Source organism: Rhamphochromis sp. 'chilingali' (genome assembly GCF_963969265.1).
Source record: "Rhamphochromis sp. 'chilingali' genome assembly, chromosome: 2".
Classification (NCBI taxonomy): domain Eukaryota; kingdom Metazoa; phylum Chordata; class Actinopteri; order Cichliformes; family Cichlidae; genus Rhamphochromis; species Rhamphochromis sp. 'chilingali'.
This window is the reverse complement of record NC_137930.1, coordinates 44688199-44709842: the sequence shown is the minus strand read 5'-3', so window position 1 is coordinate 44709842 and position 21644 is coordinate 44688199. Positions and strand designations below refer to the sequence as shown.

The window sequence follows — 21644 nt, the reverse complement described above, 5'->3', positions numbered from 1 at the left end:
GCTACCGAATGTTCAGCAAGGGTGCCTCTGAGATCCTGCTTAAGAAGTAAGTTTACTGCTTGTACTCACACAGCCGTACACAGTAAGATGATGATCACATGACTATCTCTGTGTTTACAGATGTTGTAAGATCTTGACGGCCAGTGGTGATGTCAAAGTCTTCAAACATCGCGACCGAGATGATCTGGTTAAAAAGGTGGTTGAGCCAATGGCGTCTGAGGGACTGAGGACCATCTGCCTCGCCTACAGAGATTTTCCTGTGTCTGATGGAGAGCCTGACTGGGACAATGAGGCCCACATACTAACAGGTCTCACATGCATCGCTGTAGTTGGCATTGAGGACCCAGTACGACCTGAGGTATGCCAACACAGAGACAGCAGGCAAACCAGTCTTTAGAATATTGGCTATTAGCAAAGATCTGTCTATTTTAACATTATTGTGGCATGTTTAATAAGACAAGGATGCCAAAGTAATTTTACATCGTGGGCCAGCTTTGATCTTAAATGGGCCAAACCAGAGAAACTCCTCTTTCTGTCAGTGTAAACATATTTAACTACACAATTAATCCCATTTAATGTGGAATTTCAACAGAACAACTCAGTTTTTCTACATGATAGAGAAATTCTTTTGTAGTAAATGCAGGAAATCTGTCAGCACAAATAAATATGTAAAATTACACTTTCTATACAATGTCTCTTCCCCCCCCGAGGACCCACTGTAAAAAATAGAAATTTCTAAAGTAGAAAGGGACTTCTCTGTGTTATAATTGATGTTGTTTATCTATTAGTTAATTACTTTGGTGTAATATGAATAGCTGTTGTGGATGTCCTTATCAGAACAAAACACTGTAAAACCAATGAAAATATGGTTAAAAGTCCCAAATCTGCCCTCCCTCAAAATTTCCAAAGCCATCCAGTGGTCTGGTTTGGGGCCTTTGCTGGGTAGATTCTGTCCTATTGTTTGACACCTCTGAGCTAAAGTACAGATGTCTGAAAGACTGGATCATTGGCTACAATAATTCAGAAACTCTGTAGACACCATGGGACCGGTATTTTGTCAGCAACATTTCATTGTTTGTAAAACTATGATTATTGCAAAAACTAGCTGTGAGTCAGTCAGTATTTTTCTTTGTTCGAACCTTTTATTTTTTCAGTGTTCCAATCAAGCTCACGTACTAGATGCATGTTTTTTCTTTTCTTTTGCTCCATAGGTTCCAGAAGCCATCAGAAAGTGCCAGCGGGCTGGAATCACTGTTCGCATGGTGACTGGAGACAATATCAATACTGCCCGTGCAATTGCCATTAAATGTGGCATTTTGCATCCTGGAGATGATTTCCTGTGTTTGGAGGGCAAAGAGTTCAACCGACGCATTCACAATGAAATGGGAGAGGTCAGACAAACATAAAGAAAGAGGATTTGACTGATCAGTAGATGACTGTGAAAATAAGAAAAGTGACACAATAAAAACACAAACATTAGAATGCTGTGTGAGATGTGCATTTATGCATTTACTTACCATTATGGCCTGGCTCACTGTTACAAATGTGATAAGGACTAGTCTATTGGTTTGTTCTCCATTTTTATGCTTCGTGAGCCAACCAGTGCTGCCACTAAGCACCAGTCACACACACTTTTCTTCACTGTCCTTCACTTTAAATCAAAGGTACAGCAGAGTATTTTCATAAAGCCTTTAATAACACAGTTTGTCTGCATTAGTTTGTTTTGCTGCACATTTCACAGTATGAGAAAAACATGATGTCACATGTTAAAAACATGAGAAGAAGAAAGTGTACTTTATTGGTCCCCGTGGGGAAAATCCCTCTCTGCATTTAACCCATTCACTCAGTGAAGCAGTGGGCAGCCACTGGGCGCCCGGGGAGCAGTGTGTAGGGACCTTGCTCAGGGGTAGCTGTTCAGGGGAATCGAACCCCCGACCTTCCGATCATGGGGCCACCACTCTACCTACTGAGCTATCCCTGCCCCCATGAGGACTTATATGTAAGCTTTAAATTTAACAAATTTCCCACGTGTGAGACTAATAAAGGTTATCTTATCTTATCTTAAATCTCCATTTTATGCCACTGAGCAGTCCTTACCTTATGATCTTCCACTTCTGTCCTGTCTTTCTTTTCTTTCTCCATCTCTGAGTGAAGTTAGCTCTCATTCTCTCCCTGTGAAATACAATCAGCTGGACCTTAAGGCAGCAGAAGCACTGTGTGACAAAATGCACAGACAAACAGTTGATAGAAGCTGCATTTATTTATGCTTGCTACTCTTTTGAAGGGGTAGCAGGACAACTGCAGTTGTTCTGGTGTTGTGCCAAAAACAAAAAAACACTGGCCCACTTTAACCCCTGACCATGGCACAAAGTTTTGCCTCGTTCGTCTCTTTTTATGCAACAAAAAATAACTACTCATGTGAAGTACAGATATATGAAAATTCTATTTAATTACAGTAACAAAGTATTTGTACTTTTTTACTTCCTACCTCTGTAACTTTAATTCAATTTGATTTGATCAACATAGCCTCAGTTAATGATAGTTATCTGAACAACAACAGTTATTCTATGGTATGGTAGAGGCCCTCTCAATGATCTGCTCATCCCCTTGAAAATTGTGAGGAAGCATATGCTGCATCTGGTTGGAAGGTCAGCACAATTAGTCGGACAAACAGTGATTTAAATCAATATTCTGCCGTTAAAACATAGATTTTTTTTGGTCTTCTCTCTCTTTTTGTTTTGCAGATTGAGCAGGAACGTCTTGATAAGATTTGGCCCAAGCTCCGAGTCCTCGCTCGATCATCTCCAACGGACAAACACACTTTGGTCAAAGGTTAGACACATCTGGATCAAAGAGGGGGGGTGGGGCAGGAGACAGTTAGTGACAAGGGGTAGATTGAACCATTGAGAGAAGGACAATTTATGTTTACAGGAAAATTTGTACACAAGAAGGTTCATTTTGAGTTACATAAATATGAATATTAAAAGCAATAGAAATTAAACCTTACAAAGTAAATATAAGAAAATGTGGAAAGAAATTGAAAGGCAGCTTATGTTAAAGTTGATCCTTTGGCACTGTTAAACATTAGTAAGGTATTAGTAATTATTGAATTCATTATTTGTAAAGCATTTAGTTTTGTAACCAAGCCTCTAAAAGTCAAAAGAAAAGAAAAGCAAACACCCATTTTTAACATTTCATTTATCAGTTACATCCAGATCCAAAGAAATATTGATTAAGCATTCTAAAAACGTAATTTTGAAAATGGATTCTATCAGGAGTAATGCTTTACAAATAATGAATAAAGTATTTACTCATACCTTATTAATGCTCAAAAATGTGTAGTCATTATAACCAGTGTTGGTCAAGTTACTTGAAAAAAGTAATCAGTAACTAATTACTGATTACTTATTTTCAAAAGTAATTAATTACTTAGTTACTTTATAAAAACACGATTTACAACCTGAATAGGTAATAAAGCGATAGATCTTTCAGCCCAATTCTACTTTTTCTACATAATCGAGCCCGTTCTCACTCCCGAGGCGTAACATGTTGACGTTTTGTCACGTCCCGCGGCGTTCCTGAGGAACGCGAAAGGAGACCTTCGGCGTTCTTATGGTACGCGGCGGGTTATGGCTGGAATCCAGTGCAATGACGCTCCCGCGGTAATAGACGTTCCAGCCCTGTATTCCAGCCCTAAACCTAACCTTATCCCTAGCCCTAACCATAACCTTATTCCTGATCTTAACCAGGACTATAATGATGTTAAATAGCGTGTTTCTAAGCGATTTGAAGAAAAAGAGTGAACATGTGTAGATGGAGTCCAGACGGTTCTCATATTTCCTCTTTTTTCCGAGGTCGTCATTTAGGAACGTGGTGGGTAGCCGAAAACGTAATATGTTGACGATTTGTCACCTAGCGTAAAATGTTACGCTTTGGGAGTGAGAACGGGTTGAATCGATCATACAAAATGTAATCAAATGGAAAGGTCCCTTTTTAAAACTTGTTTTATTAGTTGTAATCTTTTAACTTTATGCATCAAGCAAAAATTTTATTATATGCAACATTCTCTGACTGGAAGAAATTTGTTTAATATTTAAACCTATTTTCTGCACATTCCAGCACATAAAATAAAATATTTTTTGTGTTTACACTCACTCTTTCAAATAGATGCAAGTAAAACACAGCAGAAAATAAATAAAGTCACAGACTAGCGGTCCTGTTGCTCTATTTTCACCTGTAAAGCAGGAGTGGCGTAGGGAGGTTTACCCTGGTGCAGGTGTGCCGCAGCGGTCAGTGGAAGAATCCGCGAGTTTCTCTGTGAATTTCCCATTACGTCGTAGCACACTCTGTGCTTGCTCGGAAGTTTAGGGGGTTTTTTCGCTGTAAAAAGAAGTTTTCTTCTCACGCACAGCAGACACTAATGTTTTTGTCACTTTTTATGGAATCAAACTTAAAGTAAGGTCAGTGCTTCCACGCTTTAAACACTGCACGCTCATACTCTCTCCCGCACTCGATATATGATCCACTGTTGATCGGCACACAGCTGTTGCCACGAAGTCGCACTTGCTTACGTCACTGTCATGAGACATTCTCGCAAAAAAAATCACGGTTTTAGTAACGCAGTAACGCAGCGTTCCTACGGGAAAGTAACGGTAATCTAATTACCATTTTTGCAATAGTAATCCCTTACTTTACTCGTTACTTGATAAAAGTAATTCGATTACAGTAACGCGTTACAAGTAATGCGTTACTGCCCATCTCTGATTATAACACATATCACTTGTCTTTTCAGGAATTATTGACAGCACAGTCTTTGAGCAGAGGCAGGTTGTTGCAGTAACTGGAGATGGAACAAATGATGGTCCTGCCCTAAAAAAAGCAGATGTTGGCTTTGCTATGGTAACTTCAGCAGTCATCAAAAGTCAATGTATTTTAACATTTAGTTACATGTTGTTATAGCATTTTTGCAATGGTGTTTAATATTAAATGCTATTAAATATTGAATATTATTTGCACTGATAATAACGATAGGTTCGTAAACTAGCATACATGCTATGATCTGCAGGGCATCGCAGGGACGGATGTGGCTAAGGAGGCGTCTGACATCATCCTGACAGACGATAATTTCAGCAGCATTGTTAAGGCTGTTATGTGGGGCAGGAATGTCTACGACAGCATATCTAAATTCTTGCAGTTCCAGCTCACCGTCAATGTGGTTGCTGTCATTGTGGCCTTTACCGGAGCCTGCATCACCCAGGTCAGAGCCACCTGAAAACCTCCACTGTCTATCTGTGACTGACTTTAACCATATGTACTGTACATTTATTTAGCTAAATTTTAAAATGCAATTTTCTTGGAATTTCTGTAAATACTTTGGAGTAAAATGGCTAAAACCCAACTGGGTCTGCATAAATATAGAGGGTGAACCCCACTGCATTAAGTGGGACAGTTCTTGGTGCATGAAATATCATTTCTTTGATGAAGAATGACCCAGAGCTTGAGAGTGAGAGATACTAGCTAAATATAATTGTGTTTACCTCAATGTATGCTCAGCACTCGAGTTCTGGAACCAGTCGCTTGGAGAAGCTTTGTACTTTATTCAGCTCTGGACTGGAGGTGGAGACTATGTATATTTGTATATCCCAGTTTAGTGGGCAGTCACTAAACTGGGACAAGTTGCTGTGTGTGAGATAGAAAGAAAGTGGTTGTGTACCATTGGGTTGTTAAATGGTTGTTAAATCATTTCTGCCAATATAGTTAATGAGAGCTCAGAGTATTTTTGAATCCCTGGGTGGGGTCCTGGAAGGTGCCCCTACTGGGGACTCCATTGTCCTGCGGGTGGACCTTAATGCTTATTTGGGTAATGACTGTGACTCCTGTAAGGGTGTGACAGGGAGGAATGGCCTGCTGGATCTGAACCCAAGTGGTGCTGTTATTGGACTTCTGTGCCTAGCTAATATCATGTCTAACTATGTGGGTGCTTTTAAGTGCACCTTGCACCAGGAATTGCGATCATAAGCCATAGCTCTCATCTGGGGTAAGGGATGGGTGGGGCTCAGGAGGTAGAGCAGGTTATTTACTAATTGGAAGATTGGTGGATTGATACCTGGCTGTTGCAGTTGGCATACCAAAGTATCCTTGGGCAAGATACTTAACACTGTTTTTTCTGATATGTTCATTAAAATGTGAATGTATATGAACATTAGAAAGCACTCAGACATAGAAAAGATGCTTGTGTGAATAGATTAACAAGAGTATCCAGAGCCAGAAGTATCCCATACGTCCTGTATAACTGGATATATTATATAGGAGATGTAAGCATAAGAAAGAGCCCTTTGTCACTTGTACTCTTTGTAACCTTTATGGAAAGAATTTCTAAGTGCAGCCAAGTATCAGACATGGCCAGTTCCATTTTGCAGATGGTACAATTCTATTACTCTTACTGAACACTACCTGGGTCAATACCTTGCAGTGAGTATAAAGTGACTGGGGTGACAATTAGCACATCAAATTCTGAGACCAATGGTTCTCAGCTGGAGAGCCTCCTCTGGGTAAATGCACTGCACCTCTTATATAGTGCTAGTTCTACTCTATTTGAGCACTCAAAGCACTTTATACAACTTGCCTTATTCACCCATTCACACAAGTACTTTCTTTGTAAGCTCTTTCTATCTAACATTCACACAGCAACTTGGGGTTAGTTTCTTTGGCATGCAGACTGAAGCAGACAGGGATTGGACCACCAGGGATTGGACCCACTCTGTCTCCTGAGCTACAGCCTCCCCAGAGGAGTTCAAGTATCTTGGGCTCTTGTTTACAGGCGAAGAAATAAAAGAGTGGGAAGTGGACTGAAAAACAGGTGTAGCATCTGCAATGTTGTAGATGCCTATTGCCTGTTGTGGTGAAGCATGTGACTGCAGAGTGCAATAACATTCTTACCCTGCCCCATGGACACAAACTATGGACGGTGTCAAAAAGAATGAGATCATAGATTTAAGTGGGAAATTAGCTTTCCCTGAAGGGTGTCTGGGATCTCCCTTAGAGATGTAGTGAAGTGTTCAGTCATTTGTGAGGGACTCAGAGTACAGCTACTACTAATCCACAATAAAAGAAGGATGATGACCTTGGGGCAGACCCCTGACATACTGGTGGTTTGGACTGTGTCTGCCACATATGTGCAGCCACATATAAAATATAACATATAAAATATAGCATATATCGCATTTTACATCATAAATTCAGAATGAGAAGATTTTGAGGTATGGTTTTTACAATTGAGGTTTATGGTTTTGTGTATTTTAGTGCATATTTATTTGTGACTTAGTGACCGTTGTGTATAATTTTGGTCAGGCAAGCTTGTTTTAAATGTCCTATAGAAATAAGTACAGAAGTACTTGAGTTGACTTTATTTTGACTTCAACAACCAGACGAGATCACTTGAAAATGATTCAGGCAAACTGGGTGAACATTTTATTTTGGTTGGATGAGTAGAAATTAGTAGACATGATATTACTTCCATGCACCTATCAGAGTTTAGCAACGTTTAAAGCTTAAGTTATTGCAGAGATGGTTATGGGTTTACAACGTGAGTTCTAAACTACTAAAGGCATTGGAACCTCTTGAATGTTGAATGCTTACATGAAGAACATCACAATCAATATCCTTCCCGAGAATTGTCTAAGGAGCTTGGAAAGAAAATTCCTGAGAATTAACAAACTAAATTCTCAATACCAATTCCCATCCTAATATTTTTAATTAATGCTTTGTGTATATAATCAAAACCATAATTTGAAATTCTGTTTGTAAATGTTTATTCATAGGTGCCTTTTCTGTCTGTTTATGCTTTTTGGATTTAACGGATGATTTTCCTCTTCTAAATACCATACAAAAAATGTTTCCAGGACTCTCCTCTGAAAGCTGTGCAGATGTTATGGGTGAACCTCATCATGGACACATTTGCTTCGCTGGCCCTTGCCACAGAGCCACCGACTGAGGCACTGCTGCTCAGGAACCCATACGGCCGCAAGAAGCCGCTCATCTCCCGCACCATGATGAAGAACATTCTGGGACATGGCGTCTACCAGCTGACCATAATCTTCACCCTACTCTTTGCTGGTCAGTGAACACATCACACAAGACCAGTTTTACCCTTCTTTGTTAGGGTCGCCATATTAGGAGATTTTATAGTACATGGCCCCGTCCATAATTCTGGCTGGTTTGTAGGGTATGAAATACTTGTTTCACTTAATGACATGCACATTAATTTATAACTTAAGGTGACTGCAGCAATAGTGGTGACTGCAGCAATAGTGGTGACACAGCGTAAGTCAAATCAGGACCAATCAAAATGGGAAAGATACAGATACAGGTGTAAATACACCCAAGTTATCCTGAGGAAGCAGTTTGATCCAGATTGTTTGGGTACATATGACCATATTCTTTTAACAATGTATAAAGGTGATCTGGGCACTTTATTACTGCACAAGCAATAATAAAGTGCAGTAAGATGAATGACTTGGTTTAATTTTGGGTCAGGTTGCGGGTCTGGTAATAATAACTGGATTATTAGTTCCATAACCCGACTGTAGTTGGTGGGTTGGTAGGTGCGGAAGGATATAACAGGACAGCTTTTGCTAATGGAAGTAATGCATTAATAATGCATGTTTATTTGCATACAGAACATGAATGTCAGCTTCAGTTCCAAATGTGAAGATACCTTCCAATGCCAGGTGTGAACTGACACACTTAGGGCTCTCCACGTGTGATCAGATCAGCCAAGATGAATGTTGATACTGAGTGTTTATCACAGCACTCCCTTCAGTCACACATCTTTGTACTGTATTTTACATTACGTCCATATATGTAATAATCTTGTGTCTTTTTGTAGTTTGTTGTCCTTGTAAACAAACTTTATGAAAGCTGATTCTTAAAGGGATTTTAATAGGTTTTGTGTGGCAAATGTCACTAAAGTATTGCTTGAAAATGTCTTAGTATTTACTTTTTTTTTTTTTAAATTAACATTTTTGAAAAATATACAGACTTCATGTTCAGTGACCTTTGATCCTCCTTACAGGTGAGACGCTGTTTGACATCGACAGTGGCAGGAATGCCCCGCTTCACGCCCCGCCCTCTGAGCACTATACCATCGTGTTCAATACTTTTGTCCTCATGCAGATCTTCAATGAGTTTAATGCCCGCAAGATCCATGGAGAGAGAAACGTTTTTGAGGGTGTCTTCAGAAACCCCATCTTCTGCTCCATCATCTTCGGAACCTTCGTCTCACAGGTAACCCTGGAAAAAAGAAGTCGTCAGCCTGTTCAGGCTCGATGGAATTAAAAGAATTTTCATATAATGTTGTTGCTCTGTCCTCTTGTAGTTCATAATTGTACAGTTTGGAGGTAAACCTTTTAGCTGTGTGGACCTAACCCTTGAGCAATGGCTTTGGTGCATCTTCTTGGGCCTCGGCAGTCTGCTGTGGGGACAGGTAAGAAACTGTTTTTGCTAAAATGAAAATTTTTTAAATTGATTGCTGTTACGATTATTTAAAAAGAAAGTACACTTTTTTATTTCTAAGGTTTTTTGTATCAGGACATTGTCATGGTCCTGGGTCATTTGACCCAGCGTTTTGAGTTTTCCTGTGTTTTTGTTATTTTGTATTATGATCTATGTATACTGTAAGTTCTCGTTGCTAGTCTTAAGTTTATTTCCATAGTGCTTGGTTATCCTGTTTTGAGTTTTTTATGGTCCCAGTTAGGGATGGGGATCGTTTAGGTTTTATCCGATACCGGTGCCAAATCGGTACTTAAACGGTGCTCGAACCGGTGCTTAAAGAATGGAGAACACAAACTTTGTCCAAAAACCTCTTATGTTCAGCTGTTTTTTTTGTAAAAAGATAACAATGTTAGCCTTTTCTGCAGCTATGGGGCATATATGGCATCACTCTTGGCTGGAAGCAGTGCTTAAACAATGGAAAAAACACAAACTTTGTCCAAAAACCTCTCATGTTTAGCTGTTTCCCACTTTTTCTTTGGTCATTTTTGCCTTTTTGGCCGGGGTGAAGGGAGTATCTGCCATCAAACAAGAAGACAGCCGCATGTAACTACGACGGTGTTTGCTAGTTCACCTTACATGCATTAATTTAATAACGTGGTTAGCCTACTCAACGTAAATTACACACGAACAACATGAAGCTACTCACACAGAGAAGAACGGCTGCTGCTGCATCATCATCCTCATCATTTCTGCTACACTGGCAGGGCTAGGGGCCAGGACTCTATTCTTCGGGTTTTTGGGGGATGTTGCTCCGGGTCCGATAACTGGCAACCCACCCGACGTGCACGGTGTGAGGTCTCGCAGCAAGCTATCAAATACGGCGCATTTCTCGGCTTTTAAAAAAAACGCTATGCGTCGCCAGCTGTTTAATCGGATTCGAGGTGTTGCCTCCTTTGACAGTATCACACTATCAGCTTAAAGCACTTGTTGCTGCTGAGTTTGCATATTTTGCTGTGAAGTACAGCCAGACTTTTGACCGCTTCGCCTTGGGCATTTTTAATCTGTAGCTCTGCTCTAACAGAACGTACGTACCTGGCCCCGCCTACTATCCTCGGAAACGTAAAATGATTGGCTAGAATCTAAAGTGTATCACAGCTCAGGAAAAAAAAGCACCGAAATAAAGCACCGAAATGTGCGCTGCTTTTCGGTCTGGTTACTACCGTTTATGTCAGAACCGGTGCCATCATGGCACCGGACACCGGTACCCATCCCTAGTCCCAGTTTAGTTCCTTGATTATTTAATATTTTTCCCTTGTGTCGTTGCCCTCTGTGTCTCCCTCTGTGCATTTGTGTTTATGTGTTTGTATGCGTTCTTGTGCCTTGTTTCCCCTCCTTGTGTTTTATTCCATAATTTTTATCCATCCTCCACTCCTGTGTCATGTTCCCCAGTTTCCTGTTTTATTGTGAAGGTCTCGTGTTCCCATGTTCAGCGTATTTTATTTTGCTTCCCCTGTGGCGTCATGTTCATTTGTAGCAGCTGTGTTCCTTGCGGGTCCTCACTTCCCCCGTTATCCTTCTATGTATTTATCTCAGCATCTCGCTCAGTCCTGTGTTGCGATCTCCCTCATGGTTGTGTGTCTCTCCTTTCTCCCAGTTTAGTTTTTGTATTGCTGGGAATAAAGCTGTGTTGTTTTTGGGTTTTTTTTCCAATTTTCTCCGTGTATCTGCATAATCTGTAATCTGGTCCTCAGTTGGTTTAAAAAATTATTTAAATACAAACTTGACGAAGAACAGCGATACATGACATATTACACTATATCATGATTAAACTAAGCCAAAACACAGAAGCACTGTATGAAGTTTACCCTTATTGCTTTCATAGAAATTGACAAGTAGGAGCCAAGTGCTGCGAATCAATTCCTTCTTCTTTTGGCTGGTCCCAAAGAAGACCAGCCACAGCAGATCGCTTTATGCCTCTCATTTTATTCCTAGTATCCTTTTCTGATACATCAACCCAGTGGATGTCCTCTTTCACTACATCCATGAATCTTCTCAGTGTTGTTAGCTAATAGCTCCATATTCATGGTAAATGGTAAATGGACTGGTTCTTATATAGCGCTTTTCTACTCTTCTGAGCATTCAAAGCACTTTACACAACTTGTGCATTCACCCATTCACACCCATTCGCACCAGCACATTTTCTAACTAACATTCATACTCCGATGGATGCATCGGAGAGCAATCTGGGGTTAGTATCTTGCCCAAGGATATTTGGCATGCAGTCTAGGGGAAGCCAGGAATCAAACCACCAACCTTCCAATCAGTAGATGACCTGCTGTACCGCCTGAGCTACAGCCATTCAGTTTCCTTTGTCCAGTATATCCACTATCCCTCCTCTGCTCAAACAATCTGACTTGCGAGATGGTTTAGAAATGGTTTAAACATTCCAACAGTAACTAAAGCTTCCAACAGACCTTAAAGAAATAACCACTATGACTTCATGCCTATGACATCTGCATAATGTGTCGAAGAACTATCAACTGAAACTAAAGTACGGTGAATCAATCAGGCAAGTCATTAGGAACTCTTTGTCTTTTACAATGGGAGTGGTGTTAAAAAGAAATAAAGTTAAAAGAACAACTCACATTCAAAAAGACTCACACTCACTGGTAAACATTGCCCGCCTCAGTGTGATGGGCATAATTTTACCTGAGCCTACATTATGTTAACAGAAATAAAAAAAACAGACTAGTAAATGCATCAATAATAGACCACAAGAGTAGGATGCTCAATACCACAATACTTGAATAAACAAAATAAATAAGAGAATGGATGGATGGATGAATGAAGAAATAATGACCTCTTTGCAGATAATCATCATGAGACAATGGTTGCATTAAATCTTCATATTGAGGTGTCCAGGATGCGCTGCTGCTATCTTTGACAGGTGCAATATTTTTTTTAATTTTGTCAGTTGGTGTCAAGTGTCCCGACAAAGTGGCTGACGTTTCTGAAGACAGCAGGTCATGCCACACTGCAGGAAGAGATCCCTGATGGGTCCGATGAGGGTAATGATGTGGTTGACCACGGAGACCTCGAGCTAAGCAAAGGCCACATCCTGTGGTGCCGCGGCCTGAGCCGCATCCAGACACAGGTACGATTTCAGGCTTAAAGATACATTTGTGTCTCATGTGTTTTGCCAGATATCTTTTGTATAATTATCTGGTTAAAAATTCCTGAGGAGATTTAAATTTCAACTGGTTGTTGAACCACTGTTACCATCAGAAATCGTGATGTCATCAATTTGTGAAGTTTAAACTACAGAGTAAATCTGTCAGACAGGAAATAAAGTGATTGAATGATGTAGGACCTTATGTTTGGGCTTATTTTGATCAACAGTCAGAATCTATGTGGTTGAATGTCCTGTAAATCAGCGGTCCCCAACCCCCGGGCCACGGACCGGAACTGGTACGTGAGTCGTTTGGTACCGGGCCGCGAGAGTTGAGGATTGGGTGTGAAATGTATGGTTTTCAGGGGTTTTATTGGTTATTTTGTTATCGTTTTTATCGTTAACTCAGTTTTCCTGGGTCTTTTCACGTGTGTTATGAATAAATCTTATTTTTTTCGGTACCGGTACTAGTTTTAATTTGTTGTATTTATCCGCGACACCTTAAAGGCCGGTCCATGAAAATATTGTCAGGCATAAACCGGTCCGTGGCACAAAACAGGTTGGGGACTGCTGCTGTAAATGATCTACCTGAGTTGACTCACTGTCTCTGATCTCCCAGATCCGTGTGGTGAAGGCTTTCAGGGACAGTGTGTCTCCCTATGAAGGTCTGGAGACACCTGAATCTCGCAGTTCCATTCATAACTTCATGAATCATCCCGAGTTCCGTATTGAAGACTCAGAACCTCAGATCCCCCTCATCGATGAAAATGAGAGTGAAGATGATCCCCCTACCAAACGAAACTCTATTTTCATCCCACCGCCACTTACTGGATTGTCCAGCCAGCCGCCTCTCCCCTTCACCCCCAACGAGAACAACAACGCCTTGGACCGTGTCATCCCGTTACATAAGGACATCTCCAGGTCTGCACTGGTCCCTCCCAACTCAGCAGGACTACCACCCTGTCCAGGAAGCCCCTTGCACAGTCTGGAAACCTCACTCTGAAGCCCCTCCCTCCTACCTGAACACCTCCTGTTACTAAAGTATGTTCGTACTGTGTTTTTTATGGTCAGAATTCTGGTTCTTCTGGGAGCCATGGACGGGAAAAAATTAAAAAGAGACTCACCAAATTGTTCCAACCAAGAGTTCATCTGCAGAAATGTTTCCAGATGTGCTTTTGTTCTGTGACAGCGACTCACACAGACTGTTTCCTTTTTTAATAGAAATGAACTTCTTGTTACTTAGGAGAATGTTGTTTGTGCAGGGAACAATGAGTAATCAGTTCTGATTGTGTACATATTCTGTTAATGTAGTTTTAAATGTGGGATGTTACAGTTTTTCAGCAGACCAGCTGATGGGAGCCGGTAGTGATGGTTCATGTTAGTTTTTTGTTAAGGATCTGTCACTGAAATGTTTAGTATTTTGTGTTGTAGAGAGAAAGTTTTGAGGGAGGTGTTTAATGTTGAATTTTATTTTAGTGTGGTTTTAGATTGAAAAAGTTACAAAAACAGTTATTAAAAGTTTCAAAAAATAGACATTGAGAGCTGGATAACTTTGGTAAAGCATTACGTCAGACAGGGTGAGAAGTTCGGCCATCCGGGAGGGGCTCAGAGTAGAGCAGCTGCTGCTCCACATCGAAAGGAGCCAGCTGAGGTGGTTCGGGCATCTGACAAGGATGCCCCCTGGGCGCCTCCTGGGTGAGGTGTTCCAGGCATGTCCCACCGGGAGGAGGCCCCGGGGCAGACCCAGGACACACTGGAGAGATTATATCTCTCGGCTGGCCTGGGAACGCCTTGGTATTCCCCCGGATAAGCTGGAGGAGGTGGCTGGGGAGAGGGAGGTCTGGGCCTCTTTGCTTAGGCTGCTGCCCCCGCGACCCGGCCCCGGACAAAGCGGATGAAGATGGATGGATGGATTACGTCAGACAAAAGAAGAGCTGTAGCAGTTATCAAAAGTCTTTTCAAAAATTTTCACAATGAATTCACTGGATTATAGAGCCTTCCAGTCTCAGGCTTTACTTCACACACATTTCCTAAGATATGTCGTTAGACAGTATGTGACAGCACAGCACTGAAATGTTGTCATCATTCTTCATCTATGTGTCAAAAATTTAACAAAGAAAAAGTGGGATTAAAAAAAGGTAATGCTACTGAAATATGTATGTTTTGTTTTGTTGTTTTGTTTTTTGCAAAAAGACGATTCTTTACAATATTTTAGAAAAAATACAAACATGTAAATAAGGTTACAAAAATGTAATATTTCAAGGATAACATTACAATTGCAAAAAATAAAAATGGGGGAAATTTGACAAACAAAACAAACAAATAAAACATGTTCAGTGTAAAAATAAAGCTCATATTTTCATCTTGCCATATTTCACTCTATCCTATAGCATGTCTGTGAAGGTTCTCAGTCATCCAGGTCATCGGACCACAGTGCACCTTCCCTTATCAGCTGGTAATATAGTGATGTTGTGGTCTTTGCTCAGGGAAGCAACTTACAACATTTCAAAACACCTTTCTACCATCCTGGCACCTCTTGTGGTGAACACCCCACATCACATCAAGAACTCCACGGCTTCAACGACAAGGTCCAGAAACTTACCCTGGATCCAGATGAAACCATGGTGTCCTTTGACGTAGTCTCTCTCTTCACTTGCATACCCACCACGGAGGCAGTGTAGACTGTCAGAAAACGACTACAAAAAGACAGCTCCTTGGAGGGCAGGACCAACTTCACACACGATCAGATTCGCACACTGTTAGACCTCTGCCTTACCACAACATACTTCAAATACAATGAAGGCTTCTACAGACAAAAACGTGTCTGTGCCATGGGCTCCCCCGTGTCACCTATTGTAGCCATCCTTTGACTACGATGACCTGGATGACTGAGAACCTTCACAGACATATTGTAGCCAACCTTTACATGGAAGAAGTGGAGAGAAAGGCTCTTTGCTCTTTTAAAGGGAGAGTACCCAGCCACTGGTACAGATATGTAGACGACACCTGGGTCAAAATCAAAACACAAGAAGTGGAATCCTTCACTGCGCAAATTAACGCTGTGGATAAAAACATCAAGTTCACCAGGGAAGACACAAAGGACAACTGTCTGCCTTTCCTGGACTGCGCTGTGCACATTGAAGAGAACGGCAAACTCAACATCGAAGTTTACCAGAAGCCCACACACACGGACCAGTACCTCCACTTTTAGTCCCATCACCCTTTGGAACACAAACTTGGAGTAATTAGGACCCTACACCACCGGGCAGAACATGTTCCCTTTAAACCTGAAGGGAAAAAGAAGGAACACACACATGTAAAGGAAGCACTTAAAACATGCGGTTATCCTAATTGGGCGTTTGTAAAGTCAGCAAAGATTCACAGAAAAGAAGATCAGGACACCAGCGAGGGAGGATAAGAAGGACAGACGCAACAACATTGTCATCCCCTATGTAGCCGGTGTATCAGAGAAACTCAGGAGAGTTTTCTCCAAACACGACATTCCAGTGTATTTCAGACCCAGCAACACGCTCAGACAGAAACTGGTTCATCCCAAAGACAAAACCCAAAAACACAAACTTAACAATGTGGTGTATGCTGTACAGTGCAGCGAGGAATGCTCAGACCTCTACATTGGAGAGACCAAACAGCCACTTCACAAACGTATGGCACAACACAGAAGAGCCACCTCCACAGGACAAGACTCAGCAGTCCATCTGCATCTTAAGGATAAAGGTCACTCTTTCGAGGATGCCAATGTTCACATTTTGGACAGAGAGGACAGATGGTTTGAAAGAGGAGTGAAAGAAGCCATCTATGTCCACTGTGAGCGACCATCTTTGAACAGAGGCGGGGGTTTACGACACCAACTCTCTGCCATCTATAATCCAGTTTTGAGATCCCTTCCCAGACGCCTTAACGCCCACTCACATCCTGGGCCATCTGACCTCAGGAAATCATATGATAGGGTGGGGCCAGGTTTCACAATGAGCTCACCCGAAACCCTCGCTGATTGGGACCCACACCCATTTTCACACCTTGGCTCAGGCGATTAGAGGATCATCAGGGGGTCCTTTTGTCCCTCTGTGGGGGGGTTACTCCCACTAGGTTTATATCTGGGACTCTCCACCAGTTGACCTTAGAACTGAAGAAGCTTCTCGGATGAGAAGCTCAAGCAACTTAAACAAGTCCAGACGCTTTTCTTTCCAAGCTCCTTAGACTATCCTATAGCATGTGGTTCCGTTACACTGAGCATGTTCTCCTTCAGTACAACCAGAAATCTTCTCTGTCGCCTCTGTGGTTCAATATATCCATTGTCCCACCTCTGCACATATCCAAACCATCTCAGTCTTGCCTCTGACTCCAAATCACTCAGCCTGAGCTGTCCATCAGATATACTATGACCCCTGACACTTGACTCCACCCACTCCACTCCGACTGGATTCTCTTTCATCTTTTGCAATGCTCTTTCTAAACTAGGAGGCATAGTCCTGCTCAGAGATTGTCAGTTCTTTCCCATAGCTGTAATGAATGCTTGATCAGCTTGAACCCTCTGTGCAGCTCTGCAAATCAGCAGTACGCTTCTTCATTCCTCAGGCACCCTCACGCTCTCCCTAACCTTAATTTTGTTGAAAACTTCCACTGCTCTCTGCCCCCAGACATGTCCATACATCCATAGCCTGGATGAATGTGAATGGACCAACCGCTTTTCCACTTCATCCTCTGAGCTGCTCTCTCTTCTGACTTAAAGATTCCCTGCACTTCCTCTCGGTTATCCATTGTTTTCTCTGTTCTATTCATCTGCTCCTCAAAGTACTATTTCCATCTTCTCAACACACGCACTTCACTTTATTCATTTCCATCTCTATTCTTAATCACGGGTGCTGCACATCCTCTCCAGTGCAATCTCTCTGCCAAGCCAGTCGATCTTCTGTAACCTTGTCTTCAACTCCCCCAACACTATTAACATTCATATTCAAGATTACTCCAACTCCATTTCACTTCCTATCTACACTATGGTACACCAGTCTGATTCCATGAAATTGTCCTTCTTTACGAGCCCTATATTTGATTTGGCCAACATCTTACATCAGATCCTCTTGCTGGTGCAACCCTTTTCTTTTACCCTGGCTTGGGATGAGCACTAAGAGTCCCCTCATTCAACTTTATTGTATAGAACATAGAACAGGAAATTATAACACATTTCACCAAAGAGTTAAAGAAATCTCTTTGTCATGGACATAGAAAGTTGTCCCAGAGTGATCCCTGTGAGACACCTGGTGGGCAAATATAGACTTGACAAAAAGAAAAAAAAAAGTCAAGAGGTTAACCTGTTAAACTCCAAGAGTCAATTCTGAGGTTCCTGCTCAAAAATAACATGCCCAAAATTAATACAGTATTTCTCTGCATGATGTCATGTCTCATGATGTGGGAGGTCAGTGCCACAGGCCTGTAATCCAGGGGACCTGGCGTCTTTGGTAGAGGGACGAGGCATGATGTTTTCCACAGCACTGCAACCCTCTGCAGACTCGGACTCAACATGAACAGTTTATGAAAGACTCCACAAAGCTGGGGCCACAGGCCTTGAGGAAGCGGGGACTCGCCCCTTCTGGTCCAGCAGACTTGCCTGAGTGGAGTCTCCTCATTTGCATCCGAACCTGGTCGTGAGTGAAAGTGATAAGTGGGGGAAGGGTGTCAGAGGCAACAGTGCTATGTATATGTATATATACATAGCACTGTATATATATATATATGTATATATATACGGAACGGAGCAGTTGTCAGCCACCTCCTGTACATGGATGACATCAAGCTGTATGCCAAGAGTGAACGAGACATCGATTCACTGATCCACACTACCAGGCTATACAGCAATGACATTGGAATGTCGTTCGGACTGGAGAAGTGTAGTCGGATGGTAACAAAGAGAGGGAAGGTAGTCAGAACTGAGGGGATTGAACTACCAGAAGGCAACATTGCAGACACAGAGGACAGTTACAAGTACTTGGGGATCCCACAGGCGAATGGGAACCATGAAGAGGCCGCTAGAAAAGCTGCAACCACCAAGTACCTGCAGAGGGTCAGGCAAGTCCTGAGGAGTCAGCTGAATGGTAAGAACAAGATCCGGGCCATCAACACGTACGCCCTGCCCGTGATCAGGTACCCTGCTGGGGTAATAGGCTGGCCAAAGGAGGAGATAGAAGCCACTGACATAAAGACAAGAAAGCTCCTTACCATGCATGGAGGGTTTCACCCCAAGTCCAGCACCCTGAGGCTGTACGCTAAGCGGAAGGAAGGGGGCCGGGGACTGGTGAGTGTCAGCACCACAGTCCAGGATGAGACAACGAACATCCAAGAATACATTGGGAAGATGGCCCCAACTGACCGAGTACTCAGTGAATACCTCAGACAGCAGAAACCCAAGAAAGAGGAGGGAGACGAGGAACCATCATGGAAGGACAGGCCCCTGCACGGTATGTACCACCGGCAGATAGAGGAGGTGGCTGATATCCAGAAATCCTACCAGTGGCTGGACAAAGCTGGACTGAAAGACAGCACAGAGGCACTAATCATGGCAGCACAAGAACAAGCTCTGAGCACAAGATCCATAGAGGCTGGGGTCTATCACACCAGGCAAGACCCCAGGTGCAGGCTGTGTAAAGATACCCCAGAGACAATCCAGCACATAACAGCAGGGTGCAAGATGCTAGCAGGCAAGGCATACATGGAACGCCATAACCAAGTGGCCGGCATAGTGTACAGGAACATCTGTGCCGAGTATAACCTGGAAGTCCCGAGGTCAAAATGGGAGATGCCCCCAAGGGTGGTGAAGAATGACCGAGCTAAGATCCTGTGGGACTTCCAGATACAGACGGACAAAATGGTGGTGGCTAACCAACCGGACATAGTGGTGGTAGACAAACAGAAGAAGACGGCCGTAGTGATCGATGTAGCGGTTCCGAATGACAGCAATATCAGGAAGAAGGAACACGAGAAGCTGGAGAAATACCAAGGGCTCAGAGAAGAGCTCGAGAGGATGTGGAGGGTGAAGGTAACGGTGGTCCCCGTGGTAATCGGAGCACTAGGTGCGGTGACTCCCAAGCTAGGCGAGTGGCTCCAGCAGATCCCGGGAACAACATCGGAGATCTCTGTCCAGAAGAGCGCAGTCCTGGGAACAGCTAAGATACTGCGCAGGAACCTCAAGCTCCCAGGCCTCTGGTAGAGGACCCGAGCTTGAAGGATAAACCGCCCGCAGGGGCGTGCTGGGTGTTTTTTTTTTTTTTTTATATATATATATATATATAGATAGATAGATAGATAGATAGATAGATAGATAGATAGATAGATAGATAGATAGATAGATAGATAGATAGATAGATAGATAGATAGATAGATAGATATTAAAAAAGGCACGTGATTTTGAAAGGGGTCACCTGGCTAAATACAGCTGTAGGTGGAACTGTCCAAATTAAGATCAGGATATGGTGTCACTCATGGGGCATTGGTATCAGTGACAAAAGAGACAGATAGAAAATAGAAAATCATGGAATTTCATTCCCATTCACTATGGCATTTAACTGCCATTCACACTGCTACTAATAATGAGGATAAAGAAGAAGGCAATAACAACATATGTTGACGTTGTTTCTTTGGAAAAATCTGACCAATTAAAAAATAAATACAAATTGTGTCTTTAAGCAAAGCCAGCTATCAACAATAGTCCATATTACTTTTTAAAAAAATAAAACACAATCTTATTCCTAATCTTTTCTAATAATGCAAGCCCATTCATGCTACAAAAACATGTGGAAGGCAGAAACTCATGGAAGCCTTTTGAAAATGTGTTATCAATAAGGAGAAGAGGAGACAGGGAATGTCAATTCTTTCATGAAAATTGATTGGTTCCTATTTATTCACAGAAGTAAACACAAAGCCTACATGTTTGCCGTATTCACAGAGCTCAAGGAATATAATATCAAGTGACACTATGACACAAATCACACGAAAAATACAACAACTTACAAGGCCAACCGAGAACAGAAAAGATGAGTTGTTGATAGGTTTGAGGAAGCAACAAAAGGATCAGCGATACAGCTGTGAAAGCTGGCCATATTACTGTCAGCAAGATAACATCGGCTCCAAAAGCATACTCCGACACACAACAGGCACTTGCCAAGATCAACTTGACAAGAAGCTCTGTGACGGATCGCTCGCTGTTCTCACTATTCACAGTCAGTGCTTTTATCTGCCCACCGACATCCAGCTTGAGGTAACGGACATGCAATGTGAATGTGATTTAGAAAATGAAGGATAAATTTGGACGCATTTGGAACTACTTACCTTTGTGAACATTTTTTTCTGTAATGAACCACAAAACTGCCTTCCAGGCTCAAACAAAAGCACCTCAGTGACATTCTGGCAGCTCCACAGTTCATTCATTCATAACATTGATGCGTGTGTAAAGGCAAAGAAGTGCCAAGTTTCAGGGGCAAGTTAAACAGTAAGTACTGTCTTCATGCAGAAATCTGCCTCAGAGGGTTTTCTTCCCTTACTGGAAAACAGTTCTCTAACGTTTCCTTAAATTTTACTTGAGCTGCATACATTTAACACAGGAAATTTATGTATTTCTATATTTTGACAAGTGTTTAGTCCATACGAAAACAAAAACATATCAAATTCCAAAGACATGCTGTTAGACACTGGCTTGCAAAAACATAGCTCACTAAATGCAAGTTAAAAAAAATGTACTTGCACTTCTTTACATTAAAAAAAGGTGAACTATTCGAACGCATTGTTTAAAAAAAAAAAGCCCTTATAGTTTTTGGTTGTCTGGCTCCCTTGATATCAAATTAGGCTCTTTGTGGCCTGCAAGTTAAAATGAGCTGGGTAAAGGTAAGTAGGTTAGGTAAAGGCTGGGTAAAGGTCTCCAGTTTGGTTTGAAGCAACATATTCCACTGATGGATTTTACTGATATCTGTTTAAT

The 21644-nt window shown here is 42.0% G+C and overlaps 1 protein-coding gene across 1 annotated transcript in view; it reads left to right on the top strand.

Moving 5' to 3' along the window:
* The window catches only part of LOC308391503 (plasma membrane calcium-transporting ATPase 1-like), a 30250-nt gene extending 15268 nt beyond the window's left edge, over positions 1-14982 (top strand). The window contains exons 11-21 of the mRNA XM_080874105.1: positions 1-46; positions 121-358; positions 1212-1391; positions 2745-2832; positions 4793-4899; positions 5066-5257; positions 7902-8115; positions 9074-9285; positions 9377-9484; positions 12467-12646; positions 13281-14982. The exon at positions 1-46 is cut by the window's left edge and continues 196 nt beyond it. Coding sequence (XP_080730231.1) covers positions 1-46; positions 121-358; positions 1212-1391; positions 2745-2832; positions 4793-4899; positions 5066-5257; positions 7902-8115; positions 9074-9285; positions 9377-9484; positions 12467-12646; positions 13281-13664 — 1949 coding nt within the window. The 3' untranslated portion in view covers positions 13665-14982. The remainder of the gene's footprint in view (positions 47-120; positions 359-1211; positions 1392-2744; positions 2833-4792; positions 4900-5065; positions 5258-7901; positions 8116-9073; positions 9286-9376; positions 9485-12466; positions 12647-13280) is intronic.
* Positions 14983-21644: the final 6662 nt, after the last annotated feature.